General features: G+C 44.6%; 1 protein-coding gene across 2 annotated transcripts in view; it reads left to right on the top strand.

The window, feature by feature from the left end:
• Positions 1-10,056, top strand: part of LOC135911492 (serine-threonine kinase receptor-associated protein-like) — a 100,619-nt gene extending 90,563 nt beyond the window's left edge. For both annotated transcript variants that reach the window (XM_065443811.2, XM_065443810.2), the window contains exons 6-7: positions 6,544-6,680; positions 6,803-10,056. In XM_065443811.2, the coding sequence (XP_065299883.1) occupies positions 6,544-6,680; positions 6,803-7,071 (406 nt within the window). In that variant the 3' untranslated portion in view covers positions 7,072-10,056. The remainder of the gene's footprint in view (positions 1-6,543; positions 6,681-6,802) is intronic.
• The last annotated feature ends 10,119 nt before the right edge of the window (positions 10,057-20,175 follow it).

Here is a 20,175-nt window from a genome sequence, read left to right as displayed (position 1 = left end):
TGGCGTGTATGTCCACATGGTGCAAGTGTGTTGTGAAGATGTGGTGCCTCACAAGACAATCAACGGGGCACCCATGAATTTTTCAGTCTGCAATACAGTAAACTTGAGTTAATGCGACCCTGACAGGTCTAACAAAACTGACTGAATTATCCATTGGGTTTAATTAAACAAGGTGCACAAAATACGCGAAAATACACTGCAATTTCGAAGTATTTTCCAGAGTCTTACATGTCCCCAAATCAAATGCGCACACTTTCTATGTGTCCAAATAAAAAAAAAGTTATAGATTGCATTAAACTCCGAAAGAAAGTATAAATCTAACGTGCTCCTGATTTTTTTAGCGAGAAAATTGTGTTGCACAATGACAGCCAGTTTTCTAAAGTCAGTTTTGCTGCAGTACACTTAGGTTGTGCGGTGAAGTATATGAATGTCGTGAAAGCGGCTTTGGTTTTGTTTTGTATCTAATTCGAAAGCGCAGGCAATATTCGGCACAATTTCAGCAAAAAAGAAAGTCACAGATTGGAATTCGGTAAATACCATAAGCAAGCATTGTGAGCTCCGGTTACTGTTTGAAAAATCCTAAGGCAGGCTGAAAATAGGTGTTTTCAATCGGCAGCGGTGGTCCAACTGCGCCATTTGCGCCATCTTGCTACAATTCGACTTGCCAGCTCCTGGCTTTGCCCACTCAAGTGCCATCTGTGCCAACTGGGCAAAAGTGTGGTATTTTTGCGTTTTCACAACAATGCAATGTTTTCAAAAAGTAGGGTTATGCAACTACAGTCAACGACCGGTTTTCCGGACGCCCAATTTTTCGGACATGTCTGATAATTCGGATGCCTTCACGGCATTGCCACAGTACCCCATAAAGTCAGTGTAAAGAACCACTGAAATTTCTAATGCGAAAACCCTTTGCCGTCCGACTCTCCAGTCTTGTCATGACCCTAGCTCCGAAACGACATTGATCAAAGCCATCAACGCCGCCATTTTGTCTCGCAGCCTAGAGCAGTCACTTTCGCACGCAGGTCCGCTGGCAGCCACAGCCACCACCTCAACAACGTTAGGCCTAGCTACTTTGACGTTCGCTACCAAGCGTCTTGCTGTTTGGTGCCATCTTTTTCAATAAAACAATTTGCCATTGTTAGCAGTGGTGCCGACTCCGCCTTTGTAAACCTTGCCAGTTGGTTCGAAGTTCGGAAAGCACGACACGTCGCATAATACCAGCTCCCGAAAGTCAGCTTCGCCTCAATATCGCATAGGTACGTGGGGAAGCAGATGAAGCATACCAAGAGTTGGAAGCGGCAATTGTCGCGAGACACAGTATGTATTCCTTAATTATACATGCATGCACCCACCATCTGCTATCACAGTACGAGCATTGATACACCTAATAATTGTATTGGCAGGCCTTCAGAGCTGTTTCGAACGTGCGTGTGGCAATTTCTGCCCTTGGGGGCAGTAAAAGGTGGTGCTTCGAAAGGTCAGTCAGGTATCGCTAACAAAATTTGTTGCGCCAAGTCAATGTATATCTATTCAAGGAGGCCACACCACACACTGGAAGATGACAAATTGCCTCGCAACGAAAGTGTGTACAGGATGGTACCAATAGCGTTCTCCACCGCCATCAGCATCTTTGCGACACACCATAAGGAGGCATCTCATCTTAGCGCTGTTCATAAACACACAGTTTCTTGTCAAGCTTCTAGAATTATTATTGAGCATAATACACATTTTGTCTAGTTCGCTAAAGCATATCAAAGCACGTCTGTTATTTGGACAGGGTGTCTACCAACCGGGAAAACCGGGAATTCTCAGGGAATTTGAACAGTCTGGAAAAACTCAGGGAAAACTCAGGGAATTTGTGCTTCTATCAGGGAAAATTAGCTGTAACTTTATTGAAAGGGAACGAAAGTCGTGTTAATGCTGGCTCCAGTAACAGAGGAATCGCAACGAATCGTCATTGACGCCGTGTCATCGGCACGATGTATTGCCAGAGTAGTTAACGACCGATTTTCTAGACGCCCGATTTTTCGGACATGCCCGATAATTTGCATGGTTTTGCGGCACCACCACGTACTCCATATAGTCAATGTATATTGCCCCGACTGCAGGTCTGAAATGGCATTAATCAAAGCCGCCACCGCCGCTATTTTGATTATCTCGCCGCCTCGAACCGGCACCCTCGCAGGCAAATCCGTAACCACCACCGCGGCAACGTCAGGCCTAGCTGCTTCTATGTTCGCTATTAAGCTTCTTGCCGTGCGGTGCCGTGTTTTTCATTGAAAGAATTCGCCGCTATCACCAATGGCACCGACTCCGCTTTTGTAATCCTAGCGATTGGCTTTGAAGCTCGCAGAGCACAGAGTGTTGCGTAATGCCAGTCTGCGAAAGTTAGCTTCGCCTCGGTACACTATTGTTAGGCGGTGAAGCATAACAAGCGTGGGAAGGGGGCAATTGTCGCGGGACACAGTATACATTACTTAATTACACATGCATGCACGTCGTCTTCTGTCACAGTACAAGCCCTGATATGCCTAAAAAGCGTACTGGCAGGCCTTCAGAGCTTTTTGAGACGTGCCTGTGGTAATTTTAGCCCTTAAAGGCAGTTAAAGACATGCTATAATTTTTTTCAGACTGCCCGTTTTTTTTATTTTATTTTTTTGCGGCCCCTCGGAAGTCCAAGAAATCAAATGTTGACTGTACAACTGACCAAGCGGATGCTTCAGATGATCCATGTTGTGAAAGCGTGGTAGAAGGAGGATGAGAACAGAAAGGACCGACGCACTGAGGAATTAACGGGAAAGGAAGGGTGCCGCCACCTTTTTGAAGGAGCTTGAGCTAAAAAAACTAAGTGATGGCTGATGCTGAGACACAGGTGTCCCTCATCCAAACCAAAATAAATTGTTTACGCAGTGAAACCCAACACTGAGATGTTGTGTACGGGCTGAGAGTATGTCAGGACAGTTGAGGTTGACTTCCCAGCTGCTGAGAGAGAACCTTAGTTGTGACAAAGTTCAGGACCTCATACAGATGAGCTTGCTATCAGTTGATAGAAATAGCTGATATTAAAAAAATATTTACTTATGTATGCATCTCCTTTTCATTCATATTTGAAAATGTTCGACTCAATTTGGAATGGGCTTTACCATTTCTTTCGCTGTGCGTTTTACTAACACCTTCCTTCTGTTTTCTTTTTAAATAAAATATATATTACTCCTTACTATTCAAACTGGATTAAGTCATTTTTTTTGTTTCAGCATGCTTACTAGAGAGTGACAGCATCGGGCAGCGTGGTGTCAGCCTGTCTTGACATAAAACAAAGATCTGACTCATTCAGGGAATTTCGCAAAGGTGCTCAGGGAAAACCTGGAAAACTCAGGGAATTTGGAAATGTCAACTTGGTAGACACCCTGTTGGAATGCGCATAAGACATTTGCCGTCACTTTTTGTCTTGTGCCTGACTACACAAATTGTTCTCGCTCATTTGTAATTATATGTCCATCTTGTGCCCAGGCACGTGTCTTTGTTCTCATTAGCCTGCAAAATTTTATTTGTTTACGAAGTTAAGTTACTTGCCTACCCAAATAAATATGTTTGCACCATACCATGCATGCTGTACCATCCGTGGGAAGGCAAGCTTAATTGGTCGCTGTTGGCTTTGTGTTTTCCTTCACACTTGAGCACCACTTACTGATTGCGCTGTAATAATAAGCTTCACCAAATGGTTGCAAATTACTGCTGTACTACTCCAGGTGGTCCAAAAAGACGAATTATTGCGCTCCAAATTTGCTCCAAAATAAAATGCTGGTGTGGCTGCTCCTAAACTGCTCCAAAAGGACATTTTTCCTTCTCTAAAAATTTCACCAAATCCTAAACTTACTGGACTACGACTGGCTGTGCTTCCGGTAACTATGCTTAAACTGGGTTAGTGAGGTTTCATGCTTCTTGTGCTAGCGTAAAGACATGAATGACAGGGTTAAAAAATTGCTGGCTCTCCTGTGATCGAGAGTAGATGTAACCGTGAAAGGGCAACCTGCAAAGCAGGTTGGTTGGAGATGATACTAGCTATAATCTTAAAATGGGTGTAGCGCATGTTCGCAATAGCACACCTCACCACACCGCACCACGCCATACCGTGCATTGGTCCATATGAACGCTGCCCATCTAGAAGAAGAAAACAGGCTGAAGGCGGCACAACCGGCAGCAAAAGACGCCAGGGAGATGGAGTGCACTGCCCAGTTAGAAGAAAATCGCCTGGAGGAGGTGCCACGCATTGTGGCGCCATCTCACGATGCAACGCAAAACCCGTGCCGCGGAACTCGCAGACCGCTGGCTTTGAAGAGAGCACAGGCAATGTTGTCTCAGTGCCAAAAGATGACAATGAAGTGTGTGGTGCCCTGTATCTGTCTTTTGAACGTCACCATAGGAAATGACAAAACTTAGCGTACTAGATGTTGCAGCTTGAGTGATATTGTGAACTAACATTAGGAAGAACTCGGTAGCAATATATATATATATATTAGCTTGTTTGGGCAATAACTAGCGTATGTAATGCAGTCCTGTACAAAGGGTTTGGGTCAGAGACTACATTTTCTCAAGTTTTGACTGGTTGCCCAGATGATAAAATTTTACTCGCAACTTGCCCGGTTGTTCTCGTTTGAGTACCCGGATAACGACTGGCTTTTGGCTCAAGACCACTTGAAGGTCGCAGACAACAGGAGCTAAAAGCATTTCATGCTTAACATGCAAAGAAACAATATTTGAATTAGTGAAATGCATGTCACTCATTCAGTCTTGTTTATTCATGTTCGTGATCTTGTCCTTCGTAGTCCAATATTCATGTGCACCTGCTTTGAGAATATCTTATCTCACTAAAATCTTTAGATTGCTTGTCAGCACGTTCAGTTCAGAACATTTGATGGATTGCTCATAGTTTGGGGTCGACTGTTGTGTGCGGAGTGTCGGTCTCAGGATCCCAGGCTGTAGTAGCGTACCCAGCACTAACTTGGTTTTGTTTGTGCATGATAAGTCTCTGATGCCATTGAGGGCAGGATATAATGTTGGTGGCAAACACGAGCTTGTGTCTGTCGTCTGCTTTATGTTCAAGTAGTGTGTCTTGGTGCGTTATTCTGAGGACTGCGAAAATCTGCCATGTTGGCATTTTGAGCCTATCGGTTGAATCGTCGCCACCATGTGAGACAAAGCAAATGACTGGATCACAAATTTTACAGTATCCAGGAGTTTGACAGTGTCTAGAGTAGTCTCCTTGTTCAATGGTGGAATTTTATGTAGCATCCATTTTCAGTTTGTCAGCTTCAGAATGTATTGGAACGTTGCCTGTTTGGATTAAGTCATGCAGGGGCTTTTTTTGGTAACAATCCATGTCATGTTCTGTTCTTATCATGTAATGCGTAGAGTGACCAGTGGGTGATATTCAATATGTCAAGTGTCATCTGCCGTCTCGTCGAAGGCATGGCAGAATAAAACTGCTCTCTCGACACCACGCCTACAGATATAGCTGCTGCTTTCATCCATGTTCTGTGGTGGCCTCCTAATGCAATTCTAACAACAAGCTAGGCTTGTATCTTTTCTGACACTAGATAATGTGTGAGCAAATAAAAAAATCAGCATGCTAAACAGTGGCCAACGCGGACATTTTGCATCTTGTTCCCTCTTGTCTGTTTGTTTAGTGCAAGTGTATAAATATATATTTAGAGTACCTCCCCCTCCAATTGATTTCATCAACTGGTAGTTCCTGCTTTTTAAAATATTGTCTATTAGAATAAAGCACTGGTAATTATTCATTGATGCACATTGGCAAAATACAACAAATGATTTAATATGTTCATTCAATTCTTGATATATGCAATATCATCAGAAGCCAACAAACCAATGACATTGAGGACAATGTTGGCTTCTTGTGATGTAACTAATAAAAATTGGGCCCTCAGTTTCCTTTCTCCTCATTCATGATACGTAGAGTGTTATACAAGGCTTGTTATGCAGTAGAACCCCATTGATGTGTTTTTCAGGGGACCATCGAAAACAGATGTAATAGTCAGGAAAATGTGACAGTGAGGGGACCCCCAGATCACCGCTGCAATGTCGGGAACAGCTCTGCGCATGTGTATAATTATGAGACATCTACTATGTTCTCTGGCAATAATCCCTTTTCATTAGCATACTTCACCGCATAACACGGTTGTGTTGCACTGAAGCAGATTATTAAAAGCCAGCAAAAACTACAGTCGCATTGTGACAGGTTTATTGAAATTGACAATTACATACTTCCTGCATTTCATACTTGTGAATTTGCCTCTGCACCGCTACATTTATGAGACCACTGCATTCAAATGCAATGTCAAATGCAGGAAAATTCTAGAATGGCGACGTATCAAATGTAAGCATACTACATAGGAGTCAATCGACTTTAGGTCAACGCAGTGTAGCATACATGCTTGCATGGTTGTCACCGCTTTTGTTTACTAGCAGACACTTGCGCTTGTGTTTTGGTTGTCTGACTGGCATGTCTCTCTCGCACAATAGCATGGAAAAACTGAAGGAGTTCCAGATTCCAAGCCAGGTTAACTCAGCATCCCTGCTGCCTGACAAGTCCTTCTTTGTCTGTGGAGGCGAAGACTTCAAGATGTACAAGTTCGAGTATGAAACTGGAACAGAGCTTGGTGAGGCCATTCTCTGGGCTTTAGTCCTGAAATCTCTAAAATTGATCTTCACTGATAAAAACTGCAGTAAATTCTTTATTGTGGCAGGTGTTAGCATGACAGTGATACTCTTTGAATTTCAGAATCATTCAAGGGACACTTCGGACCCGTGCACTGCGTAAGATTTTCCCCCGACGGCGAGCTGTATGCGAGCGGCAGCGAAGATGGAACCCTGAGGCTCTGGCAGACAACGGTTGGCAAAACGTATGGCCTGTGGAAGTACGTACAGCCAACGGAAGGCCCCGCTGGTGAGGGCGTGGCAAACAACAATAATAACAACGAAATTCCCACGCCCCCCGACACTGCTGCCACAACGCCGACCGCCAACAGTGCCGTCAAAGCAGAGGCATGATCTCCCCCCCCAGGGCTGGTGCGAAAAGAAACCTGGAACTGAGATCCAGCAAGCGTTTGGGGGCAATCTTGGATCCTGCACAAATGAGAGGCGGATGATGCCGCTGTGCAACTTGCAGCATAGCAGAAGTGGCGCCGTTTGCTAAAGTTCGGCAGACGGTTGAAAGTCCAGAAGTGTGCTGTCACCACAGTTGCATGCAGAATGTTCGTGTCTTTTTTTTTTCTTCCCCTGACTTTCTTTTTTTTTCTTTTTTTTTTTTGAAGGAGGTGAATAACTAAGGGGAGAAAAATGTCCTCCGGTTCCGATTGTGTTCTGCCAACCATGTTATGCACAGTTATGCTGGTATCGTGGAAGTGCGGTTGCCGCCTTTGCTTTATCCAAAGTTTGGGCATTTTCCTTCGACGTTCGTTTGAAGCATCGGGGCTCGTCTGCCAAAAGTCAGTAGATAGCTGGAAACCTAGCATTGTGGTGGTCACTGCAATTGCACGCACAATGATCGTGCTTCCGTTTCTTTTCGTTCAACTTCTTTGTTTTTCATTCCTCTGTCTACTTATGAGAAAACCAAGTTGACTACAAGGAAGAAGGGGGTCGTTTGCTTCAAATTCTCTCCTGGTAGCAAAGTTATGCATATTAATATAATGTTCTGCAATTGTGACAGTTTTACTATGCTGAAAGCTGGGGCATTCTCATCTTTTCTCTCACTTCTTTTTTTTTTTGTCTGGTTTGTTATCTGGCAAAGGAGAATGTGTGAAGGCCATGGCATTGATGGACATGTAATATGCTTTCTTTGTTGTTACATAATGAAAAAGCAGGTTTACTGTGCCCAAAGCTTGGGTGACTTTTTTCTTTCTCCTGTTTAGTTCACAGTGCATTAAATCACAAAGGAGATAAAAGTGAACTGGAAAGCACTGTCTGGTGTTGTTGGGGGTCGATTAAAGCCTTCTTTTTTGTTAAGCTTAAGGCAGGAACCTTTGTGCTGTGCAGCTTCTATACCTGTTTAACATTATGCAGTGCTTGACATTCATTAGAGGAGGATTGGTATGCAAATGAACCTGCAACAAGCATTGCTTTTTGGCTGCTGTGAATTTAGCTAAAATGTGGCAAATGGTGCGTGTTAATGTGCAAAATTTTTCAAGATTTCTTGCTTCAGCCTTTCTACTACATGGGCTTTCACCCATTTTTTTTCTGTGAAATGGCAGTTTGATATTGTAGATCAAGTTGGATTGCTGTGTCATAGACTTTCCAGGTATCACTTAACATTGGCAGATATGTTCTTGTGGCTAAGTGTACTGTACATTCGCGTGCATTGCCAACTCCTTAATGTAGCCTACACCCCCACTTTCAACTCTCAGAAAAAGACTTCAAGATCAGTACTGTGGAACAACTGCATATTCATTACAACATTCGTACCTTTACATAAGGAACTCTGTGCAGTTGCTGGTTTGAAGCGCAGTGTGGTTTCCCAGCCATGCAGACTACATTTAGTGTGAATCTGCCTGGTTTAGCTTCATGGCAGCGCACCTTGAATTGACATCAACCACACCTGAAGGTAAACTTTCTTGCCTACCGGCAATGTGCTTAAATGTATGCATTTTTAATGTACTGCACTTTGAGTTTGTGCGGACAAAGAACAAGTAGAAGTGAAAAACTAAAACTGTCTACGATGAATACTTTGTGGCTAGAAGGAAGGATGGTTCAGTTTCAGCATTTCAAGTATTTTACGCAGGTTGGGATGACGTTTTAAAATGTGCAGTTGGCATAAAAGGTCTTGGGAATGAAGCATGATGCTTCAGTACAACTGTCTTAATACACGCTCATCACTGTAGCAGTTTTATAGCGCTTACGAAAAAGATGTGGTTACAAGAAAGTTCTCCATTGGAAAATTTTCTATTTTTCAAGCAAGAATCTGGAACCCATGTTCTGCATAAGCTAGCGGCTTTTGGTCTACGAACATTTATCCACAACGGTATGCTTTTTCATGAATGTGGATCCCTCTTGGATGCATTAGTACCCACAAAGACAAGAAGCTCTGATTTTACACTGTTCCAGGTTTCCCCTGTGAAACTTGTGCAGAACAGGGTTGTTTACATTGGCAAGGTAATTGACAGGTTCAAAAACTTTTGGGCAACACTTGAGATTGAATCCCTTTCAAGTGCTTTGTAGCCAAGTGACTACAAAGATAACTTTCCTTCAACAAAGTTTTCCTGCCATACAAAAATTCTTTAACAGTTTATGTGGTTCATAAACATTTTTTCCACAGCTTTGTACACTTTGATGAAACATGGTTTCCCTTCTTTTTGTGCGCTGTATAGCAATGATAGGTGGGGAAAAGAATGCTTCAACAGAATTATCAAGGTTGCCCGACTGTGAAGAAGAGTTGTTTATGCAGCATGGTAGTTGCTTACGTGGTTTGTAAACCTTTGTTCGCAACCCTGTGCATTTGAGTAAAGCAGAATCCGTGTTTTGTGCTCTAGTAGCCGCAGCTGATAAGCCAGTGGCTTGGCAGCATTAGTGGAGCTTTGCTGCTAGAAGATCTCTGGTAACGAGTTCTTCACTTTAGTTTGCTTAACGAGAAAGTTCGACACAGCTTTGCTCGTGGATATGTCATGTTGGTGCTCATCTCACCCGCATCGTAATATCTGTGAAGCTGCAGCAGAAATTAAGTGAATGCTGATTTTTCAACGGTAGACACACCTGATGTCCTTTTTTATTCCAAGTGTTTGATTTTGCCGTGTTAGACATTTCGTTTCCTTCTATTCCTTCCCTAGCAACGGCAGGCTGCTATTGGACGAGTATAAATGTTACATTTTGTTTGCGTTACATTGTATTACCAGTTCTATTGCGAAACAGTCAACTGTGATTCTCCAAGAACGACCTGTCCTCTTCTTCTACAATGGGAGCGACGCTTGCCTCAAGTCGGAGTTATATTGATGACTGTGAACTTCGCAAAATAAAAGTTTGGCATGCCATGCTAAAGAATGCTAACAGTAGTGTTGCTTCCAACTTTTTGCATATAACCGTGGCGTTTTAAAGGACCCCTAAACCATTTGAGAGTTTCGCAGTTGCTACCCTCCCCAAAGTCGCTTCCTTCTCTGCTGTGATTATAGATGGCGCTGCATCAGCAGAGCCACCAGGGGGCGTGTAGCTGACCTTTCTGTATCACACGGCACAGCACTGACAGTTTTGTTTGGCTAGCTGTGGAGGTTGGCTGCTTTTTTGTAAGTGTGTTTACCGTTAATTGCTAAAGAGAGTGCATACTTCTCTAGAAGATATGTATGGCTACAGCAGTACCCATTGTCTCACTGGCGCTTGTTTTGAAAATGTCAAGTTTATCAGGACTCCACACCGTTGCCACCGCACACGCAGTGTAAAACACTCAACACAAAATGATATCCTTTAACTGTGCATGAGGACGAGCGTGCAACTGCATGGCAAAGGCATGCTAGCAGACAAATCTACTGTTTCTTATACGTGGGCCAGTTGACATTTCACACACTGTTGACATTGCGTTCATGACCTTGTTCATGTCGCAGTTTGTGAAGGACCGGAAAATTCTGGAGAGGTGGTTTGCTACCCTTAAAAAGGCCATTACATGACATCTTTGACTACTATATTGTTTTAAATTGAAATTAAAAGGACAGCTGCCGGTCGCCTAATTCAGAAGTTCTGAAGCTTTGCAGGCTCTTAATCAGAAATAAGTGACTCGGATTATAAGCTTTAAGCTTTTTTAATCAGTAGGAACCGCATGTTGATGTAGAGCATGCAGTGTAGTGTGATGTGGAGCATGCATCTATAGTAGTACCCCCGAGTGCCTTGGCACTCGGGGGTACTACTGACCAAGAGCAGTGCCCACGGTATTACATTCCAGCACTGTGGCAACTGCAGTCGTTACTCAAATTGGCGCTTGGGCTACAAGGCTACACTATTTTCTGCCCAGCCGCACCACACAAAATCGGGCTCGCCGCCGCAGAATGCAAGCCGATGATGTCAGTTTCATATCTAGTCAACCGTAGCGGTTAAATTGTGGTCGTAATTGACCCGCTATGGTTGCTTAGTGGCTTTGGTGTCGCGTGGGGTGAAATCCTGGTCACGGCGGCCGCATTTTGATGGAGGCGAAATGTGGCCGTGTATTTAGATTGCGGTGCACGTTAAAGAACCCCAGGTGGTCAAAATTCGTGGTCACCCACTACGGCATGCCTCATAATCAGATCATGGTTTTACACGTAAAACCCCTGCTTTTCCTTTCTTTATTTAGTGGTCCTAATTAAACGTGGTGAAACCACAAACCTCGGAAATTAAGTTTGCAGCAACAATGTTCACGATGTGACTTGTGCAGATTTTGAGTCGAAGAATTTTATTAAAATATTGTTAGACGCATTAAATATTGGTTGTTGTTTTACACTGGCTTTATAGTGCCTGTGGCAGAACTGCAAATATGCCTGAATAATCGAGCTTATTCAAGATATTGGTCAGTGATGCAGACCAGAAAGCCGGGGAAAATTTTTATCCCTTTATTGCTTTGAAAAATGTCTGAGCTTTTTCTCGGCTAGCGATGTGAAAGGCTGGCAAACATTCAGTGACCAGTACATCACTTCACATTTATCCTGTGGCATTCTGCTATCCTAACTGAAGGTCACCAAGAAAAAAAAAATTACCTGAGGGCACTGTGTGTACGCCATTCTTTATATCTTGATGGGCGTTGTTCATGGTGGCCGCTGTGAATATTTCTCCTTCATTGTGCACGAATACGTTTAATTAGCTAAATTTATAAACTTACCTTATCGATGATATGTCTATGAGAAAGTTGTGGTGATGTTGGTAAACACCCAATAACAGCATTTTTTTAACAACATAACTTTTGTAATAAGAAGCACAGCCCGTGAAATATGTTTCAAAAGTTAAAAAAGAAAATGCTGTGGTCGTGACAATGCTTCTGCACACTAAAGATTGCATAAATATATACACAAACCTCGTCAAATAAGAGACAGTCGGAATGAGCGGCTGCACTTTTTTTCTTGCCGCATTAGCAGTTTCTGGCGCGCATCTTCAGTCCCTATCAAATGCAAAGTAGCGCGACCTTGTAACAGTTTGCTTTCCAAACCATTACAAGACCATTGCCCAAGTTTGCACGTTCGTAGTATATACAATGCACTGATGACAATGTTTACATCTGAGACCACTTGTATTACTGGTGCAAAGACGTGTTGTCGCGTAGATCTTTAAACAAGTTTGCAGGCATTTGCTCGTTTTTCTTTGTCGGAAAAAATTACCACAAGACTTAGGGCGCTATATGCGCCGTTATCGCTCATTTATTGACATATTACACAACCTTTGCATTGGCACCCTATTGAATAAGCAATAAAAGGTGGTTTGTTACAATTAAATGTTAATTGCTTGTTCACAGTGAAAAAAACAACAATATACCGTATTAATTAGAATTTGGCCAATAGTTTTTTTTTTAAATCATATTCCAAACTCTACGGTTGGCTTAATACTCAACGGTCGGCAACAATACAGAACAATAATCAGCGACTCCAAGACAGCTATTAGGAATTTCACAAAGGGCTGTGTCTACCGAGGCAGCCAAAATCCTGAACCGCAGAGCTGAAGACTAAGAATGGCACAATTACACTCAAATACCTCAAATGGATCCCGGCACATATGGGAGAAGTTACCATAAATGCCCCTCCCAACCTCAACGAGAAGGCCCACCGAGTCGCGCGAAAACTAACCCACTGCGACACGGACAGTGACTGCCCAACACCCCGCAACCCCCGGGGAAGGGGGAAGGACTGCGGCGGAGGCGATGGAGAAGACGGAGGAGGTGAAGACGACAAAGAAGCGATAAAAGACGACAGGGACAGACTGGTCATGCACCACGACATATGGACACACTACACAAAACAAAGAGAAGCATACCCACAACCCCACAAACAGCTCGACAGGTCTCAAGAAACAGATTGGAGAAGATCGCAAACCAGAACATTCCGAAACCCAGTACACTTAAACGGAATAAATTCATCACAATACCCAGACGCAAGCTGCAAGCTCTGCAAACACGAACACGCAGATATGGCACACATCTTATGGAAGTGCACACAGATCAGATCAGTATATGTAGAGGACAAGATAGAACCGGACCTTCTCGAGGAGCGAAGGCCAAGCGCTCTGACTAGCTCAGAACTACACGACCAATTATGGTCTATCCAGCGGGCCCGGGCAGCGCTGGAAAGGCTGCACCTCACCGCATGTAATGCCCGGGTGGCCTGAGCCCTGGCTGGCAACTTTGCAGGTCCTTTTTCCGTTTTAAAGTTTTTTCCGTCCGTCCGGGTCTGAATCGAGGATTCTAAATAACGCGCCAGTTCATTGAAACTGCTAAATATGTTGCATAGCTAGCGCCATCTAGAAAAGTCAGTATTGCAGCCGCTACTAACCATGCCAGTAGCCAACCGTACACAAGTGAGGTCGCCATTTGACCTGTGTCGTGTCGGCCGTATCTTCTTTATTCTATGGCCGTATCGGTGTGCGGCGTGGTGTTATCTCGGTGGCACCAAGCAGGACATGCCACTACAGTGCCAGGTACTTTGATTGTGCGCGCATTTAAAAAGTGCAGCATGTCTAATGCACTCGACGGTACCGAAGATAGTGCACTGTTTGACGTTTACAAGGAACACCGCGACGACTCTAGCAGCGACGACAACGTTGAATGAGCTCTGCACGTTCAGATTCAATAAATGTTGTTTGCGTTTTGTGAATGCTGTCCTCGCTTTTTTAGAGCGCAGCTCTTTGGCGTCCGTTCCTGGGTTTCGCGTCGTCGTCGGCGTTGTCGTCGGCGTTGTCGTCGGCCTCGTAACCAGCTCGCCGACGAATCTGCTGCTCCGCCGCCGCGCATGCGCGCTGTCGGCTCTCCGGGCGAGGGAGGATGATGGAAGGGAGGAGGAGAGACTGTGGAGGAGGGTTGGCTACACAAATGGCTCTTTGGCGCCCGTTCCTGGGTTTCGCGTCGTCGTCGGCGTTGTCGTCGGCCTCGTAACCAGCTCGCCGACGAATCTGCTCCGCCGCCGCGCATGCGCGCTGTCGGCTCTCCGGGCGAGGGAGGATGATGGAAGGGAGGAGGAGAGACTGTGGAGGAGGGCTGGCTACACAAATGGCTCTTTGGCGTCCGTTCCTGGGTTTCGCGTCGTCGTCGGCGTTATCGTCGGCCTCGTAACCTGCTCCGCCCCCCTTTCATCCCCCCAGCGCTAGCAGCGACCGACTGATACCGCTTTCGTGAGTCCGCTACCGCACTCACGAAAGACGTCGTGCACTTCCTGCAACTCGCATTAACCGTCCATCGATCCACACCGATGTTAGTAGTGGGGGACTTTAATGTTGACATAAAGACAAACAGCAATTTCCTAACACTTATGCGGGAGAACATCCCGTTCCTCTCGCTCGTAACGCGTCCCATGGCTGTGACAACCTCGCGAGGCACTTGTATAGATCTCGTCTTTGAGAATCAAGCATTGGTGTACCAAGTCGAACATATATCAGTCTATTTCTCCGACCACAAAGCTTCCTTCATGACTGTCAAGAACTGTTAGTGGAGTCTTTGTTAAAGGAATACGTGTGAAAAATAAAAAAAAATTCTGTGATAGCGCATACATGTGTTGCTCGATTTCTTTGCCTCAATCTATCGAAAAGGTGAAACAGCTTATTTGCTGCGCTCAAATTTCGCATTAGGAAGTAACGTAATCGTCGGTAATTTTTTGTTCGGCCTACATTCGAGGTAATATATATATATTTTTTGTTGGCTTCGGACTTTAGGGGGTCAGCTTAGAATCGGGGTCGGCCTAGATTCAAGTAAATACGTTATACATTAACACAAGCCTATCGACATAGAGTGGGCACTGTTCATGGAAAACACTTTTTTTCTTGGCCACATTCAGTTGGCACATCTGGCATGTAATTTCTGAGAAACCTCTATGGGCTTCCTTTGTAGCTTCGTGCTACAGTCAGGTGAATGACAATTTTTTCTTGTGATGAATTTCGCTCTCCTTGCGGGCTTCTGCAGAACCAATCTGCCATAACTTAATAGTTTTCTGCAAAGTCAGGTAAGGAATGCCTACTTCATATGCCTGTATTTCACTCATATTGACCTTTATTAAGCTGCTTCAAAACACGTATTTACTGCTCCAAAACAAACAATTCCTGCACCTAAGTGCCAAATTTGCTGCTCCCAGAGCTGCTCCAAAACTTCCTTGGCCACTTCCATCCTCGTCTCTGATCCACACCGCTCTCTTCGTATATGGTATCGTGGAGCTGTAAATATATTTGCCAAGGCAGGAGGACCTTGGTTCCACCATTAGCAGTGGCATTCGTTTACGCGCTTGCCTTTTTTGATGACTTGCTTATACGGCTCATTACTAGGAATTATTGCTGTGACTACCAGGACGGCTAGGATTCTCTATCATTCATGTGGGTAGATAGCGCACTGTCGATGCTGATTGACTAAGCCAATGAGTAGAATTCCTGTTGCTCCAGATGGCACATCATGCAAAAGTGAAAACAACCCCGAAAGTGATTGGCCAGGAATATGGCCCCAGGTGGGATATCACCTCCCATTCCGATGTTCTCCACAGGGTGTCTACCAACCGGGAATTCTCCGGGATATTGAATAGCCTGGAAATACTCAGGGAAACCCAGGGGATTTGTGCTTGTATCAGGAAAAATCGGCTGTAATTTTTTTGAAAGGGAACGAAAGCTGCAGTAATGCTGACTCGCGTAACAAAGAGGGATCGTGACGAATCGTCTTTAGATGCAGTGTCGTCTGCTGGAGGAGTTGTCAGTGTACAGTCAACGACAGACTTTCCGGACGCCCAGTATTTCGGATGGCTTCGCGGCACCACCACGTAACACGTACATAGCGTATATGGACGTCTGAAATTTCGGACGCAAGAACACTTCGTCGTCCCACTTTTCGGGCATTTTGCCGTGACCGCAGGTCCGAAACGGCACTAATCAAAGCCACCACTGCCGCCGTTTGTGTTACGTTGCCGACTCAACCGGCGCTCCCGCACGCAGATCCACTGGTAGCCGTAGCCACTACCGCGGTAAACGCTAGGCCTAGCTGCTTCGACGTTCGCTACGAAGCCTCTTGCCGTTCGTTGCCGTGTTTTTCATTGAAAAAATTCGCTGCCATTGGCTTCAAAGCTCGGAAAGCACGGGGCGTTGCATAATGCCGGTTCCCAAAAGTCAGCTTCGCCTCAAATACAGAAATGTTACGCGGTGAAGCATAACAAGCGTCTGAAGGGGCAATTGTCACGGGACACGGTATCCCTTAAAGGAGTACTGACACAACAATTTGAAGTCGAGATAACTTGTGAGATCGATGTAGGTGTTCACACACACATTGTCTATAAAATATCACCGGCGACTATAGCTTAGAACATATTTAAAATCTATTTTAAAGTACGTGCGCGAAGCCAACCGCAAAACGGAGCACCTTGCGACATTGATATCGAGGAAGGATCGTAAACAACCAAGAAAACGCTACGTCATGTGGCTACGTCACGAATTTTCGTTGGCTGCCATGTGGCTTACATGTGCTCTTCGATCTCCTCTGTTGTTGCTTGTTATATATAAAGCCCAAGAAAGATGGCCCTGCATGTGATCACGTCGCAGCAGGCTTTGGCACCTCGCACCGTCACATTATTCTGTAAAGACGGCAATGCGTGGCTGCTGCAACTGCTCAATGGAACGACAATATATGCACGTTACAAGAAGAAACCATACTTGATTGAGCATATCGGGGGGAAATTAATGTACAGAGCAGTTGGCAAATCACTCGAACAAGTGCTCTGATTAAAACCTACTGCGAATCGTACACGCCGGGCCAACTCCATCGAGCACAGCCAAGAGTCTGAGGTCGTTTATAGGGATGACTGCTGAAGTCATGGGCGAGAGAAGAGGGCAAACGAGAGCTTCACGGAGAGTTGGCTTGTAAATGTTGGCTGTCAAACGTCATGCTCCCCGTTTAGTTCCTTTCTTTTCTCCTTGGCAACATTGTAAGGGTTTGCAAATATTCAGAACTTTTGAATAATGAATGGAATAGTGTCCTATTAATTTCATTCTTCAAATCAAATAGTCAGTATTCGTTAATACGAATATCTTTCAAATAGTTCTAAACATCAACTGTGCACAATCAAACATAAAACAGGAGTGAAAGTGCAATAAAATTCATCCTCGTGGCCACGAGATGGGCATAATGCATAACTTGTGTAGTGGAGCAGGCTACAGTGCTCAAGGAGCCAGACCTTACTGGATTTACAGCAATCATTTGCACTCTCAGGAGAGTCCTGTGTATGAGAGTGAACTGCTTCTTAGCTCCTAAGGCTTCATTTGGGCTTTTAATAAAAAGTGCTGCATAACGTGCAACATATAATGACAGAAACTTGCTGCTGTTATATATGAATACTAAGATGTGAACATCGTCTTATATTCTGAAAATTCGACTGTTCAATATTCAAAAACTATTCGACATTTCATTCGCTTCTGGCATCATTTATTTCAGTCTAAAAATGACTTTTGTTTGCATACACCTAAATAAATGCAAGGTTCCAGACAATACAGACGTCAGATTTTTCTGGCTCCCTAGGAAGTGGGAAAACATAAAAAAAAAATGATTGCATGCCTTTGACTGCCCTCAAGGGTTCAAATCGCCACAGCCATGTGCGGAGTAGCATTAAAGGCCTGCCAGTACAATTAGGCGTTCTAGTGCTCGTACTACGACAGGAGACGGCGGTGCGGGTGCGCGCGTGTATTAATAAGAAACACTTTTTCCGTCCTGTGACAGTGGCCCCTTTGCACTCTTGGTGTGCTTCACCGCAATACACTGCGTATGTTTGACCGCTTAGCACAGGTGTAGTGCAGCGAAGCTGATCTTGGTAAACGGGCATTATGCAACGTTTTAGGCATCTCGGTGCTCGTACTGTGACAGACAGCGGCGAATCCATCAAATGAAAATATTAAAAATGGCAGTTTTATCTGAAGGGCAAACCGCTTACTGCGATAGCAAAGTTTAGCATTGCGCTTGAACTTTTGAAATTTAAAATAAAAGGCATGCGCTGCGAATGTTTACTTATATTTGTATGGGCTGCCATTCTCAAAATTCCAAGAAATAATAAAAAATGTAAGGCCTGCATGGTATTGAGCACCTTTATACGGGTGTCACACAAACACTTTTTATCGCAATCAAGCCCAATCCTGATCGAAATTCTTGACAGCGATTAGCTCCCTCCCACAGCTTGCGCAAAGGAGCCAATCATGACCGAGAAATGTGATTCGGATCAGGCTTGAATGCAATCAAAACCGTGCGACACCCGTATTAGTGATTGAATGGTGTAGCAATATAACCCGCATATACCCGCATAGCCATGCCTATAACTATTACATAGCATTTAGCCAGGTATGCTGCCGCTATGTCCGCTTATCGCCATCATGAACCGCCGCGAGGGAAGCACATCGATGGCGTAAATCGCGCAGCCAATGCCTTCATCAGTGCACTGCTAGAGTGCATGTTTATACGCAGACAGCTTGGGAGCACTGCAATCCCGGCACACAAATGGCTACGTCACCAGGGTAGTTTTTTGTATTTCGCGGGCATCCCCAGTAAAGTGAAAAACACTTAATACTTGATAGAGAGTTAGTAACTGTCTAATTGGACGTTTTGCAAAGCGCTCTACAACTTTTTGATTGGAATTTTTTGTCTAACTTTGTTGCTTCAGAAGTTGGTTAATCAATCTTGACTAATTATCTAATCAAGCAAAATACAAATAGTAGCGTGACACGCTACATACAAAAGGGAGCAACATGCACTTGGTAGCCTCGTTTTAGAGTGCATCGGCATATTTTTAAATACTGGCTACAGTTAGCTGACACACCCAGTATCAACCGGCTGCACGGTTGCTGCTTCCCGGCAATTGCAGCTTATGCAACCATAATATTTACCAAGAAACGCTTGCGGCGAAGGCTGTGCGCGAAGGCGAGCTTTCGAGTCTCTTTTTTTCTTTCCTCCAGTCGACCGGCATTGTCGCTGCTGTGGACGAGCGTACGTGAGCACCATCTCGTGGTGCTTCAAGGTGGCTTCCTCCATTTTCCTCCTTGCACTTTATTCGCTATTCCAGTCCCCTGCTTTTCTCCTCTCCCTTTTGCCATACTCCCCTCCCTGCTTTCTGCCTCATAATTTCACTGTAGCCTCCTTTTCGCTATCGTCTTTCATTCCCCGCTGCGCTCCGCATTCTCTCGGTTATGCTGACGCTCAAGGCAGGAATGGGCACCGAAAAGCTGTGCTCTAAAAGCACGGTACCTAAGTGCATGAAGCTTGATAGTGAATGTCGAAGCAGCTAGTTGAGCGGATCGAAGTGCAAGAGTGCTGGTCCAAGGCTCCAATATAATCAAAATGGCTGTAGTCGTGGCTTCAGTTAATGTCGTTGGGGGCCCTGCGGTCACCGCAAAAAATTCGAAAAACTGTGAAGCGTCTCAGTGTTCAAAATTTCAGACGTCTTTCTACAGTGGCTCCATGGGGTACGTGGCTAGGCGGCAAAGGCGTCCAAATTATCAAAGGCATGTCCAAAAAAATGAATTGACTGTATTAGCTACAGTTGGCTTTGGTGCTTGAAATAAGTTTTCTGGCAACAAAAATATTGAATGCTCAGCCATGATCTACTTGAAACGGTACATTCTGGATGTGAACATGCATTTTGGCCAATGGCATGGCTTCCCTGGCTTGCTGCCACTAAGCCTATGTGCCCATCCCGTGTTGTTACAGCAATCGTACAGTTGCTTGTCAGCCCTGCTGCATCAAGCTGCCCCCCCCCCCCTCCCTTTTTTGCAAACCTGATCACAAATTTTTCTTTTCACCAATATCAGCATGCATGCTTACAAGGAATACCAGACATAATGGAGATGTTTTTATGTCACATGCAGACCCGACTCCAAATGTTTCTTTTCAAGGATTTCAGCATGCCTGTTATAGTGATTGTCAGACAAAGAAGGTATTTTCTTGGTGGATGCAACTGCGGTATTAGAGCAAAGCCCAGATGTATTGTGGCACAGTCCATAGAC

Source organism: Dermacentor albipictus, chromosome 10 (assembly GCF_038994185.2).
Source record: "Dermacentor albipictus isolate Rhodes 1998 colony chromosome 10, USDA_Dalb.pri_finalv2, whole genome shotgun sequence".
In the NCBI taxonomy this organism is placed as follows: domain Eukaryota; kingdom Metazoa; phylum Arthropoda; class Arachnida; order Ixodida; family Ixodidae; genus Dermacentor; species Dermacentor albipictus.
This window is presented reverse-complemented; position numbering and strand designations above follow the sequence as displayed.